At 38.1% G+C, this 14,733-nt stretch overlaps 1 protein-coding gene across 1 annotated transcript; it reads right to left on the bottom strand.

The window, feature by feature from the left end:
* Positions 1-359: 359 nt before the first annotated feature.
* Positions 360-13,623, bottom strand: LOC139122815 (cadherin-related family member 1-like). Its single transcript, XM_070688579.1, has 14 exons — positions 13,495-13,623; positions 10,962-11,042; positions 10,477-10,584; positions 9,122-9,267; positions 8,260-8,313; positions 6,711-6,800; positions 5,136-5,231; positions 4,772-4,894; positions 4,509-4,640; positions 4,326-4,401; positions 3,659-3,783; positions 3,232-3,426; positions 1,435-1,599; positions 360-666 (listed from the first exon to the last, which is right to left on the bottom strand). The coding sequence occupies exons 2-14, from the start codon at positions 11,002-11,004 to the stop codon at positions 544-546; spliced, it is 1,476 nt and encodes a 491-aa protein (XP_070544680.1). The 5' UTR covers positions 11,005-11,042; positions 13,495-13,623; the 3' UTR covers positions 360-543.
* Between the last annotated feature and the right edge of the window lie 1,110 nt (positions 13,624-14,733).

The raw sequence follows: 14,733 nt of genomic DNA, 5'->3' as shown, positions 1-14,733 counted from the left end.
AAAGATTTCAATTTTCACTTTTTGGGGAAACACTATCGTCACCGGTTTCTGTTTTTGCGAGCAGCACTTGTGGCAAGCAGCGCTGGTAGCAACTTATGTGAAACACGATGTATTTCAATAAAATTCAAGCGTTCTTAATCACTCAACCAATCTATGTGTGTGTCTGTGTCTATCTGTCTGTCTATCTGTATGTCTGTCTCTGTCTGTCTGTCTGTCTGTTTGTCTGTCTGCCCCCTTCTCTCTCTCTCTCTCTCTCTCTCTCTCTCTCTCTCTCTCTCTCTCTCTCTCTCTCTCTCTCTCTCTCTCTCTCTCTCTCTCTCTCTCTCTCTCCATTTTCTACAGACACGAACAACATACAATTATACCAAATAGTATTATGGTCGTTATTGCAATTCATATCCAAATACAATATAACAGAGAAAGACCAATACAAAGAAATTAACACTTTGTAAGAAATTCCACTGCTATTCTTGATAGCTTAAACTACACAATGCAATATTCATGTTCACATTAGAATTGATATCTCTTCGAAATGAGATGATTTCACAGAGTTGTGAACAGCTTGTAGAGCTTCAGTGTATCAACGCACGGAAACTGAATAACGTTGATGGTTACATCTGTCTTACTGTTGAAGTTTTCAGCGGTATGTGTTTCTTCTGCCTGGATCTGTTGAGAGGAAAGTTCGGTTTGGTTACGATGCAAAATACTATGAAGTGTGTTGTTCTGGTACCGGTATATATTTCAATTGAATAGCTTTACCTGGACACTCCTTAAATTCATTTGAAGGGACATATGAACAATTTGTCGGTCTGTGAACCTTACACCCGACCTTGTTGCGGTTATGCAGACTAACTGAACCAAGGGGAGAAACAAGCCCACGGCAAAAGTGTTCTGCGCATGCCTCGAGCGTGTCTGTCTCAATTTCACGTCTACCTGAATGCACCGTCAAACGCATTAACACATTGTTAAGTGCCTGTAACAAACTTATTCTAGAGTTTCAGCTGAGTTCTGTTAAGTCGTCACAACATCGGCGACTCCATTTTTGGAAGTTTATCGTGAAGTTCGTCCAGTTGGAAGTTGATCATCTTTCAATGCGGTGTTTCTGTGTCATAACAACGTATTACCGTGTGTCCCACTATTCCAGATTCCGTCGATAAAATTGTCCTATTTGATCAATATGACTAAATGATGTCAGAGAATACATGGTCTTTTATGTCTAAATGTTCAATATTTTAGCCGGCTAAACTGGTATCTGGGTTCATCCGACTGAAAAGGCAGGTTATTGAATATCGGCATGAGCCTGATTGTGTTTGTGAAAATAATTTTACCGCCAGACCTAAGCTTGTAAACAACAAAATAGGCAGAATAGTACACACACCATACAACATACAATTTTACATATAAAATGCGTGCTACCACATTCAATAAACTAACCTTGAAGTGAAAGCTTTGGTGTTTCGAATAGTCCAACAACAACTCATTTCGCACCCTTATGACCACATATGCTTTATTGAGAGCAGTTTCAGGTGAGAGATAAAATGCTTGATCAGCAACGCCACCCTCTTCAAGGAGTTGGATTCGGAAGCGACCATTATCAAACTGAAACAGAATTCAGTAAACACAGTACTATAGTACTACATGTATTCTTTGATACTCTGGACGTATGAAGACATTTAATTTCAGCTTTTAAAGTCCATCAGCAGAACTGCGGCCCGTACCGATTATTTCACTGTTACTAATATTTATTATGTTTTTGAAAGTAAATAGCAAATAGCTGCTATTAGAACTATTTGCCTATACTTCCACAATACATGGTAAATATTGCAAGGGAGCAATTTTGGTAAACTAGAGAACCAACTTATGGAAAACGTCATAACGTGTCACTTTGAAATTATAAGGTAGAAGAAGGCTTCCCATATGTAGGATATAATGTTACCAAAGTCCATTTATTTCCGTGCAGAAATGCAAGAACATGCCATTGCAGTATTGTCATTAGTAATGACGTGCACAAATGACTTGATACGAGAAGAAATTTTAAAATATGGATTTGAAAGATGGTCTCACCATGTTATATTTCGGAAGAAAAATGGATTGATTACTCTTATTTCTACAAAAGAAACCGTGAAATAAAGCTTACACAGCCATTATTCTTAGAGCATTTATCATTGTGTATTTGCTTTGTTTTATCAGCAACTCCCTTCTTTTTCTTACGATCTAAAAGTAGCATGTAAATGGCCATTTTAGAATTTATAGGCTGACGGCAAAATGGCAACTTCTTTGTCTTAATCAGCCGACAGGCTTATCATTTACAATGCGAGCTACATGTAAGACTCTATGTATATTTATATCAAAACGTAAGATACAACGTAGTTTTCCTTATCATATTTCTTGTCAATTTTAAAGGGAGGGAAATTTCGAGGGGTTTTAGCTAATTCTTGCGCGCTTAAGTATCCGAAATCATGGTCAAAGTACTATACCAATAGCATTAACTCTGTCTAAAGGCTGACTTCAACCACAATTTACGAAAGGCAGGCATTGTCGAGCCAATTTCTTGGCAAAAATGGTACCCTCGCTCTCATCAGCCCTCAGTGCTCTCAACGTGAAATTGTTGTATCAGGAGAAGGAATTCTTCTCACACAATATATACTGAAGTACTTAGGGCCTTGGCCTAAGTAGAATAACGAATTGTTTTCCTGAGATCGCCAGATGAAACTGCCGATATGGAACGACAAAAGGATGTTTACATGGTAACATGCACCGGTCGTGCTGCAATGCAGCAAGATGACGAAAAATTAAACTGTCAGAACTATACTCTGTCTTTGGGCGTAATTGTGATCCTACAGATTTTAAATATATATCATTTCCCGCAATGCATAGCTCAATGTCACTGTTTTATTCATTTTATCCAAACGAATATGAAAAAATGCCTACACGGTTGACCAAGATCTGTGCGCACGAGGACGAGAAAATCACACTGACCTCCGTCAAGTCGCTGATTTCTACAGTCACAATATCTCAACTCACACTTTCTTAAGATGTAAGCAGATCAACTTGGATTTCATTATAAATCAAAACTTCCGTTACACCGATTCTGTACGGAAGTAACATAGGCCTAAACGTTTGTCGTACTTTGTGAACACCAATATAAACCAGAAATATAAAAAATAAATGTTTGTGTACAAAAAGGGGACAAACGCGCAAAGGATGATCTATGCCCCTCTAAGTACAAACCTCATCGGGATCGTCAATTTGTATCTCAATATTTTCAACTACTGAATGCTGCGGTGATTGTTCCATCACTTCTCCAAAATAGTGCTCCTTCTCGAATACTGGCGGCATATCATTGACATCGTCGATCATGACAGCAACTGTTGTTGAACTTGTGGTGGCGTTTAGGGTCTGGTTGTAAAAGTCAATTTCCTTCGCCTAAAAGGAAAAGAATTGAAACATTTGACAAGAGAATATAGTTTTAAAAGGGATGCTAGAAATGCCTTTACTGGTGAAAATGTCTAACTTTACACGGAGCATACATGCTCTTTTACAAACAATCCTATATTTTCCTGAGTTTCTAGTTCGTAGGAAACTTGTTAAGGAGAATCAATTTTACTCTCCTGATTGGACGGTGTATCTATCAATGTAGAGAAAAGGTATAACTTACTACAACAGTGAAGACGATTGGAAATTCATCTTCTGCCATTGCCTCTCTGTCGAACACCGCACTTGTGCGAATTATCCCCTTTGAGTAAAAACTTTGAACTGTTTCGACCCAGAAGTCCGTGCTGTCTGTGAAAGGGCATGAAGTTGTTTAGACAACCACTAAAATATATGCATAATTATTGTCAGTTACATCAAACCATATGTGAAGAAAACTCCAGAGAATTCCAGATATTTGTGGAAATAGCATCGCAACTGTGCAGTTTCGCCAACCACAGAACATGTGCTGTACGTTTTTGTTAAGCCATCATGCACTCGGAAAATAGCAAAACTTTTAGAGAATTTAAAAAGAATCTCAAACAAGTTAATTGCCATACCTGACTCATAGAAAGAATGTTTCACACACAATGGAGAAAATAAATGGGTTTTACAGAAGAAAGAGCTAAAAGTATGAAATGACTTAACTAAACGTGAGTACCGTGATTTACTTCATCTACAACATGGTCTGCCTACTATGTGTATAACAGAAAAGTAAGTTTTAGAGTGTTACCATAATGAAAATACTTTCAAAGTACTAATTTCTTACAGTACAGAGATATTACATGCATTCAACCTTCAGAATATACTAGCAATAGGCAAAGAAAATGGAATTTATTATTTTGAAATCTTACCAGGAATAATGAACTCGATGTCTTGACGGTTAGCTGTATCACCATCAACGGCTTCGACTTCAAGCACGATACTACCCTATCAGTAATAGGTCAAATGTTAAAGGTCAATAAATGTTACTGCCAATGAATAGCAAGAACTCATTCACTAAGTTGTTTTCTCAGGTAAAAGATAAAATAGCTCACCACTGGTTTGTTTTCCTCCAGGTTTGCGGAATATGGATGGAAAGTGAAACGAGGTGGCGTGTCTTGAGCGTCAAGAACTGTAACTGTGACAGTGGCGGAACTAGTGTGTTGCATTGGGTCTGTACCACGGTCCTGTACAATGAAATTAAGTGAAAGAGAAACAATCATCGCATTAGGAGGGGGAGTGAACTCTCAGTAATGTTCAAAGTTACATTTTGCGTCAGCACATTCCGCATGGTAAACAACAGTAGGAAAAAACATACCGTTGCCACGACGACTGGTTTATAACCATTCTCTGTTTCGAAGTCCAGAGTACTATTAAGGATGAGGTATGCCTTTTCATAATCAAGTGGATCGGTTTCCAAAATGAACAGGCCTTCTGGAAACTAGGAAAGCAAAATAGACGTTATTTTTAATAATGGAAATCTACAATTTTAAACATACACTATTGCAAACAAGATCTCTATCGTAATCTATCAGGTTGAACAATTCGGTCATTATTACACACATAACAAGTGATGTAGATGTAACAATCAATCAAGTGTTATTAATTTCTTGCACACGAAATTTTCCTTTATTTCTTTCAACATCTTGTACTAAAAGGGGATAGAAGATTGCTATTCTCACCGAGGTTTCATCGAGATGAAAGTCGAACTGACCATTCTGACCGGAATCGGCGTCGGTGGCGCTGACAGTCTGCACAGTCGTACCGAAAGTTTCGTCCTGAAAGCAGTGCATACGTCTTTACAAATGCAAATACATGAATACTTTCAAGATGGACGATATGGAGTTATTTTTCAAGACGATAGAGTACCACATTTTGAAACAATCGATATATTTAGACCATGTGCCTACATTTCATGCAAAAAACGGATAAGTTTTCATACAGTTTACTTTACTTGCATTATTGCCTTCATTTCATTTCATGTGACAGAAAATATCTTGGATTCTGCTAATTAGAGGTTATTACCCAATATCGCCTGTTCCTGTGTCGTATCAGCATGAGTGTCATTTGTGCTGCGTCAGACACGAGACGAAGTCGAGTGTCTGACGCAACACAAATGACACGAATGCTGATTCGTCAAAAGGAACAGGCGATATTGGGTAATAACCGATTTATCATATACCCATGCCCATATTTTTACTAATACAACGAAAAACCTTAAATTTTGAGGCTTTACTTTATTACGCCTTGCGTATAAAATATCAGAATGTTTATGTGAACAGGCTTCATTCATAAAGTATACGACGAAGTAAACATCACGCGCGACATCGCTGCAAGATGTCCATATCTCAATGAAACCCAAGCAGAAAGACACCGGGATACAAAAATCGTAATACAGGAGGAACCTTTAAAGGTGCAATATGCTATTACAACTGTAATCGATCAAAAACTGTCCTCGCTTTAAATCTATCCTGATTTCGATCGTCGTACGGCACGGAGCTCGCGCGGAGAGGGGACGCCATTTTGTTTATTTACCCTTAGAGTTGCCATGTCAACAGTCGTCGCGCGTGCGACATCCCTGTCACGCCACGCGCTCACTACCTGTTCGGGGGAGACCATGCACAGTGCCGGCGCCGTACGAACGGCAGAATGTTTGCTAGAACTTGACCCCCAAAATACCATGGGAAAACATTTCAAGACTCAACATGTTATTTCCATATTTTGCAACCAGAAATACCCGTGTTCCTCGAAGCCCTTCAAGTTTTTACGTCGGCGACATAGGCGGGGAGCGGCAGCCATTTTGTTGTTTACGTTGTTTACCAACAAACTGCTCATGTAGTTCGGGAAAACTCTAAAACTGATGACGTTCATCGTGCATATCTCGACGTTTACCGTGAAATATCACGGCTGATATTTTACGGTGAACGTCACTAGGATGTAGCAATATGGGCATGGGTATATGATAACTGGAGCATAGGCCTACTTGTTCGTCAGCAGTCAGACGTAAATATAGCCATGCTTGAAGATGTAAGACAATAATATTCTCACATTTAATATGTAATACGTTATGTAGCACATAACAAAGTATATTAGTATGTTATGGTAGTCTAGGCGTATGAGTGTCATATAAAAAAAGTTTCAAAACCACCATTCAATTGTATTTACTTTACTAGTAATATCAAGAGTTGGCCACCTAGGCATTCAGTCGTGAACTGTTTGAATGTCCAAATAAGCCAAAAGCGCCTCTCAATCCTTACCTCGGGCACTTCTGTGGAATACGGAGTTCCGACAAATTGTGGTGCATTGTCATTCACATCTGTGATGTATATTACGATTGGTTCATTGACCTGGCGGAAAGGAATTTAGAATGCATTATGTATGTCAAGAACGCTTTCACCTTAAAGTACGAGAAAATAGTTTTATTAAAAGTATTATTTTCAAAATTTTCATCATATTTGCATATTAATTTTACCGGAATCTAAATTTACATTATTCACTTTATTCTACAGCTAATTGTAACCATAGCCCCCCAAATTTTCGTTAAATAGGTGGTTTGGATGTAAAGCGGAAGTCAACACAGTTGATAATAAGCCGTAAAATGTGAGAATGGAATGATATAGGTGATGAATCTTTGAAGCTGTGTTCCTCCCGTGATCATTTCCACAAATTAATGCTGTAGAATATACATATTGCAAAAAAAAATAAAAATAAAAATAAAAACAATTATATTGCAACTTTAATTATTCATACCTCATTAAAGGTAAATGTAGATAGTTTCGGAAGGGAAACAGCAGCAGCAGCAACAGCAACAACAACAACGAACAGTTTATTTCATCAAAATACTGTAATAAAACTTGGAATGTCTTCATGTAGTTTGAGAGCATGTTAGTAGTTTCAACAAATCTAGAAACGGTTGACCTTTATGCTGTCAGAGATTTCAATGAACTGATTTACGTATTGTAGAAAGTGTGTGCAAAGACATATTGACGTCACATTATAATCAAAAATGAAGCTCTGAAACCGAAAGATGACTTTTTAAAGCAAAAGAGCCCAGAACAGCGAGCGTCATCACACTTTGAAGAAGGAACGGTGTTATACAATATTGAGGATGTCTTGTGTAGACTGCATTGGTAGAGCTTTTGTAACATTTTGCAAGCAACTGGATTATAGTGGTAAAATCAAAGCATTTTGTTCGGAAATTTCTGATAGGTGTCAAGCCATTACAACAATTATGGGATAATTTTACCCTCATCATGAAGGGCGTCTTTTTGGTAATAAGGTTTTGGATGCGGGAAGCCCGATACTATTTCTGTGGTTTTTCTAATTGGGGAACCGCGGTGAAATTTACTATGTTACCACCCTCGACAAAACTCTGAAGAAGCATTGATCCAAACAAAAAGACAATGTGTCTGGATTTTTTGTGTGACAAAGCTCAAAGCAACAGAGACGGTGCAAGGTGAGTGGTTTTTAAGACTTAATCCTAATAATTTTATGACAATCAATGCTGGAGTCAATATACTTAAATTAATTTATGCCCTTTATAATGAACAAAAAAAGAGTCAACGATGAATTCCTTGACCAAAAGAGATAGTACCCGCATTTTTCCCCGGTATTTTTAATCCATGGATAAAAATACCTGAAAAATCAAAGGTTGAATAGCTGGGCACAAGAAGACGACTATTTCTTCTGTTAAACAACATCTTACAAAAGTTGTTTCCACAAGTAAATGTGTGTGCGGGTTTCCCTTCTTTAAATTTTCAACATTTTAGCGCTTCAATACACGTGGCTTAAAAAAGTAATACTTACAATGTCATTGACTCCATCGTGTAATGTCCAAATGATGTTATGACTCGTTGCTGTCTGAAGAGTAAAGGTCGATTTTGGTAAGCAAAGTGTCTTGCATATGTAAAAGATGTCATGTTGTAGAATAGCATTTTTATTACTGGAACTCTCAAGAATATTTCTAGTCTAGCCTTTATAATATAAATATATTCTAAGATTATATACTGAGTATGCATGTTCTTAACATCCGGGTGAAAAGAACGTATAATTTTTCAATAATCAAGGAGAGGTAGTACAATCGTAGAAGACCAGATAAGACAAACCAAGTTACGTATGGCCGTTTAAAATAATAGAGAGACAAGTGTAGTAATGTCACCAGAAACATTAAAGACGATAAATACAGAGTCTGGAATGAAACTAATGAACTGTTTCATGCACTGGTCTATGAGCGTAAACACGCCGATATAGTAAAGTGCTGTTCGGCAAATATTGTCCCTAGTGATCAGTACAGTGGCATTTCAAAATCTAAAACGATTACCAGAAGTGTGAAGTTAGAAAGGACAACATGCCAGATGAGAGTCACCGGCCGTAATTAACATACTTAAATTTCACCCCCGTAAAATACCATTACACAGAAGATATTGACATGGTTAAATTGAAACAGCTGCCAGTACAATAGGAGGTCCGTCGTTCGATGGCGCAACTTACCTTTACTCTGCGCAAGAAGCGTGAGGGTAGAAGCACCCCTAAGTCGCTAGCCGTGGCTCATAAACTCTAATTCAACACTTGAGTTGCGGGGCATCGGATAAGAAGAAATAATTGCACTCACAATTCTTTCAATAAATAGTGAAAAATCAAGGAGGAATGTGCGAATGTTATGTCTTACTTCATAATCAAGCTCGTGTATGAGTTTAACATTTGCGTGGGTGTCATTCTGATCGCTGACGTCAAAGAATTCAGACCCAGTGGTAATACCAAAAGTTATGGGGTCGCCGTCGGGATCTTCTGCGATGAGAATGTACATAGTTTCTCCTGAAAAAAAATATCGTGGTATAAATTTGTAAATATAGAGAAAGGTACAGTGTATGTATGTATGTGTGTATGTATGTATGTATGTATGTATGTATGTATGTATGTATGTATGTATGTATGTATGTATGTATGTATGTATGTATGTATTATGTATCTATGTTTGTGTGTGTTTGCACAGACAAATATAGACAGACTTGTAACGCGGCATGCCTTTTGTTCCATGGTCGTCTCGGTAGACTATTGGCTTTTCATATTAAAATGAGCTTCAAAGGTGTTAAACTTTTTGGAGGCTTTGTTTGTGGTTGATAATTGCACGAGATTATGCGAAAAATACGACTAGATGGCATCGTACTGCCAGTCGCATAGCAACCATACTTACTTTGTGAGCTCTCAGGCCAGAAACACTGCTTCACGCCACAGTCCCTCTATCCACGCCAATCAAAACATAACAAGTTAGCAGTTTCATAAACATGTCCTTCCTTGACGCACGTATAAAAGACGGTATGACTGACCGTAAACCAATGAGTAAAACCAGACAGTATCGATAAAAGACTTTCAAATTTGGTTCAAACACACTCATTATATATTCATAAAAATATGAGAGGAATTTTTAAAACGGTAAAACTCACTTTCCTAAAGCTCAAAACACCCCTTTTCGCCAGCATGTCAATTCCGCTCAGCACCACACGACAACAACAACACAAACTTTGCCGAACATACTTGCGCTTAACAATTACGGAAGGATGCATGGTCGGCACTCTTCGGAAAAGAGAGGCGAGAGCAACCTGAGGCGAGGCGGATGGGTTACGTAACCGCTTCACGCCTTAAACAATACCCGTTACAAGTCTGTCAATGTTTGTCTGCGGTGTAGGTGAGTAGATAGGTAGGTAGGTAGGGATGTACAGATTGATATATAATAGATAAATACACTTTCGGTTTGATAGATAATTATCCACATCTGTACATACATTTGTGAATCGATGGATTAATGTGATAATGGCTGGCCAAATGGAAAAATTATCAAGTAGACTAATTAACGACGCACATATTGTTGAAAAACAGAACATTTGGTCGTGATCTGCCAGGTGCAAGGGTTAAGTAATGATCAGTAGGTTTACTGCCATATATCGCGACACTATTTGTTCTGTTGTCTGGTACATTCAAATCACGAATTCAGATTCTTGCAGTTTGACCTGCCATGTCACTTACCGACAGGGAAATCTTCCCGGTACCGTTCTTTGTCCATGTTGTAGTACTTTTGAGGGCTTGTACCAGGAATTGGTGAGAATTGTGGTTGAAGATTGCCCTGGACGGCCACTTCGTTTCAGCAATGGTAGAAAAACGCAGTCGAAGATAAAAGTAAGTAAACACATACTTAATATTAGACTTAGCGGTCTTACCATAGATAGTCTTAATACTGCAGGGTACATAGAATACAAGAATAATAATTCATCAACTTGAGAAAAGGATCTTGCACTGTAATACAATGAGTGGTGTCACCAGATGCACAGAACAGGCATGCTGTAAGGATGTAAAACTTGATCTGTTATTCTTATGTCGCTCAGATACTCTGGATCATAATCTCTTTGTTACGAAATGTGCATATGCATAACCATAAATATTCCATGAAATTGCAATTTCAGTGGATTTATATCATAAACCAGTAGCTTTAGTTGAAGGAAGCCTGAACTTGCCTAGTGCACTGGACAGAATGATGCATAACGTAAACAAAGTCATGATGAGTCTGTATAGGATCTCAAGTAGGAAGACACTTCCTGAAATATTAAAAGAAGTATAATTAAACGTTAGGCAACCTGAAATGCCAAGCGACGTAAAATGTACACACAGTTGTTATGCCGTGTGCGTCGTATGCAATATCATACTATAAACAACTGTAACCACTAACTACTCAAAGTATTATTAACGTTTGAAAAGATTCGTCTTATATTATCAGTGCCATTCCACCACAAGCTACACTCCCTTTTCTCAAAAAGAAAGTAATACAAAGGAATGGGATGCCTAATCAATCGTCTGCCACTGTACTTTGACCCTCTCACTTTGTAGTTCTGATCCATGTGCTAGTCATCGTGCCATTGGATAACATTTTGAAATGGAACGAAAGGCTGTTCATCATCCAATCAGAGCACGTGTAATATCTACTCTGAGGGACGATTTCTGAGAGTGTGGGATCGATTTTTCCAACACCGTCGATTCCACACTCACAGTAGCCAGGAATGTGAGAAATATACAGGTATGTCAGGCCTCTGGAAACATTGTTGGTATTTTGTGTTGAGAAGAAGTGACGCAGAGTCCTTAAATGAATAATTGTAAAACACCTATTGCCTGGTCATGAGGGCTATAGCGCCCGTCTATTACCCCGAGGGGCCGTGTGTTACCAGAAACACATCGCTATTCCCCGAGGCCGTAGGCCGAGGGGTATAATCGATGTGTTTCTGGTAACACATGACCACGAGGGGTAATAAACGAGCGCTATAGCCCGAATAAAGACCAGGCTATAGGTGTTTTATAACACACCACAAGCTCATGTATATTGGTATATAGTTTTTTGGGTGTTTTGATATTTTCCACCGCAACAATTCATTGTGACAAGTTTACTGGGGCGATATTTCCGCAACCGTTTCAGTTGTACGTGGTACCACTTTCTTTCGAAAAATATTCTAAGCATACCTAGCGACATCCTTAGTTGTACTTTAATCTTTTCCGTCGATGGGCTGTTCAAGTTCCTACGAAGACGTATCTATTTTCTCGTCACGTGACGTATTCTGGCGAATCGCGACACAGAATGAGCATGTGGCGTGTTATAAACTCAGATAACATCAATGTACAATGTAATCAATATCAAGTGCAACCTTTGTAGGTCGAATTTTGCAGCTTGTTAGACACTGATCCGCAATCTATTTACCATAGATTTACCGACTCCATTGCATGTTTCATGTCAGAACTAGATAAAAAGTTTAATTTGTGGACATTTTTGGCAACATAGCAGATTTTACAAATAGTGAAGTACAGACGAAATACCATCCTGAGAGAGTATTTTTTTCTCTTGAAGTACAAATCGTAAATATCGTAATTTGTTGTCACAGTACCTAGAAGCTATGCTACTGTGTTACCTTATGTATCATCGACATTTCTCTGACAAAAAAAACGCCACGAGAACTTTTTTAATCTGCGAGCAATTTGTTGACCGAAATTCATGGGAACAAATGCAATAGTCCCGGCTGCACCGTATCTCCACATCATAGACATTATTGCATTCAAGATATGTTGATAAAGATAATTTAAATTTTGAAAAAGAAACGTTTTACTTTCCACCTGGCGTTTTCACAGGTCTGGTTGGTTTTATTCAAATGATCACACTCAGTCTGGTGAATTTATGTTGTTTAAATACGATTTCAACTGTAAAGTGTGCGTATGAACGCGTGATGTCGATAAAATGATCTACTTTTTTGGAAATAATGTGAATACTTGACATTTTCAGAATGTCTTGCAATTGCAGACAACATTATTTGTGTTTTGGTTGCAATTTCACTTCTAATTACTAAATCAAGTCGGAAAGCTTCAGGGTTATCTGTTTGAAGTCAAGGCATGTTTTCATCTTTACATACAATACATTCATTTTTTTCATCTCGAGTTTTGCCATAATAATTGTAGTGACTATGACTATTGAGATATTCGAGGAACATTTCAATGTACAATTTCGAAATAATTCAGGCTTTTAACGTGTTGAAAATAAATTGATCGATATTTATTGTTTCATAGCTCCAAGATACGTCAATTGATCTTCAAGGCATCTTAAACTTCTAACAAATGCTTGGTTCGGAACTTATTAGTCTTTCTAATTTAACACCACGGAAGGTTACTCATTATTCTGCTTAAGAGGGTTTACTTACCAAACTAATGGCAGCCTTGCAAGAACAACGCACTTTGTACATAAAAATCCTTATGCTAAGAAATTAGCTTTAATCTAAACTAAATTCAGTTTTCAAGAAACAACACTGTACAGTGCACACTTGTCTGTCTACAATTTCGAATCTAGGTATTTCAACATGGTTTGAGGGGTAGGGCAGGAGGTTCTGGTCAGCAAAACAGAACAAAAATACCAGTCAATGTGAAGAGCTAGAGCTTAAGAAGCTTCAATTGCAAAGACTAGATTTCACAAAGTTTCACAGAAGCCATCATCTCAATTATCGTCCTTCAGTAACCTACCTTTCAACAAATCCTCTCGTATTGGAATACAGCCTTAGAGTGCTGGCGGTATCTACACACTGTCCGCAATATGTAAGCATATGCCGCAGTGTTTAGATTTGAATATTTGACAGCCATATCAATCACCTACGTTCAGGGTAAACCACTGGTGTTGGCAGACAGAGAGATAAAGTAACGGAGGCAGACGCGCGGCCGCCAGGGGCGTTGCGACAGTTTACATTTAAGGTAGTATGCGCCTCGAAAGTGAATGACTTAAACTTTTGACTTCATAAACCTTAATTGGTTTGAAGTCATTAAACCTCTTTGCTCAAACTTTCCTGAATGAAACTTCCCATCATTCTCTTACCAAATCAACAATTAAAATAGGGGGTCACCGTGCAAAGTTTGGAAATAGTGAAACAAATCACGCAACATTATACGATATTTTAAATTCAAAATGGCAGTCACTCCTTTGTTAACTCTATAAGGAAATGTTTACTTTTGAATTTTTGAAAAACTAAGCCGATGACAATTTTTCTTTCTCCAAGAGCTTTAAAATGAACACCCACAAGTGGTAGATCAGAAAAGAATTGTAAAAGTTTGAGAGTCCGAATATCTGTCCCCGAGGCGCGTTCTACTGTACCTTAAATCAAGATTTTATTACGTGACACGTTTCCATATAATAGCACACATTTTGCATGTTCTCATTATGGCAGTATGGCTGTTTGCTTCTGTCTAAATACAAGCGATAATGGTTCCAGATCTTTGTACAATGCTCCTCCGATATGCGATTCCACATACATGACAGGTAATGATCATCTTGAGAAGTCGATTTGTTCCCAATACTTATGAAAATTAGGAGACAGCTGGGTGATCTAGGTGACTATCGACCGAGCCAGGCTACTGGAGGTCGACGGCAGTAAAAAAATTTAGTTCAGGATGTGCGGATGCTTGTTATCTCGGCAGCATATCATTTCGTCAAAACTGTGCTTTGATACCGATCTAGGCCTCTCAGCGCACCAGAAAAGTTATGAGAAGAGTGGCACCAAATCATGACAGCATCGTATCGTTTCGTTATCACTAAACTGCACCGCACTGTAGCGTTTACATACCGATGATATTACGCACACGATTTTCATTTTAATAGCGAAAGCAGAAGAACATTTTAAGTGGCTTTTATTGTCGATGACTGGTGTTTAATCATTTCATATTCTGCAGCGGAATGTATGTTCTTCATCTTTTTGCAACGCGTAAAAGTAA

Source organism: Ptychodera flava, chromosome 22 (genome assembly GCF_041260155.1).
Source record: "Ptychodera flava strain L36383 chromosome 22, AS_Pfla_20210202, whole genome shotgun sequence".
Taxonomy (NCBI): Eukaryota; Metazoa; Hemichordata; class Enteropneusta; family Ptychoderidae; genus Ptychodera; species Ptychodera flava.
Note: the sequence above shows the minus strand (reverse complement) of the source record. Positions and strands in the feature narration are given on the sequence as shown.

What these genes read in the sequence shown, in the direction of transcription:
- LOC139122815 (XM_070688579.1), bottom strand. Translation starts at nt 11,004, where the DNA reads ATGACTTTGTTTACGTTATGCATCATTCTGTCCAGTGCACTAG. An exon ending in TACACGAGCTTGATTATGAA is followed by an intron (nt 8,314 to 9,121) that starts GTAAGACATAAC and finishes TTTACTCTTCAG; the next exon opens with ACAGCAACGAGTCATAACAT. An exon ending in CAATCGTCTTCACTGTTGTA is followed by an intron (nt 3,427 to 3,658) that starts GTAAGTTATACC and finishes TTTTCCTTTTAG; the next exon opens with GCGAAGGAAATTGACTTTTA.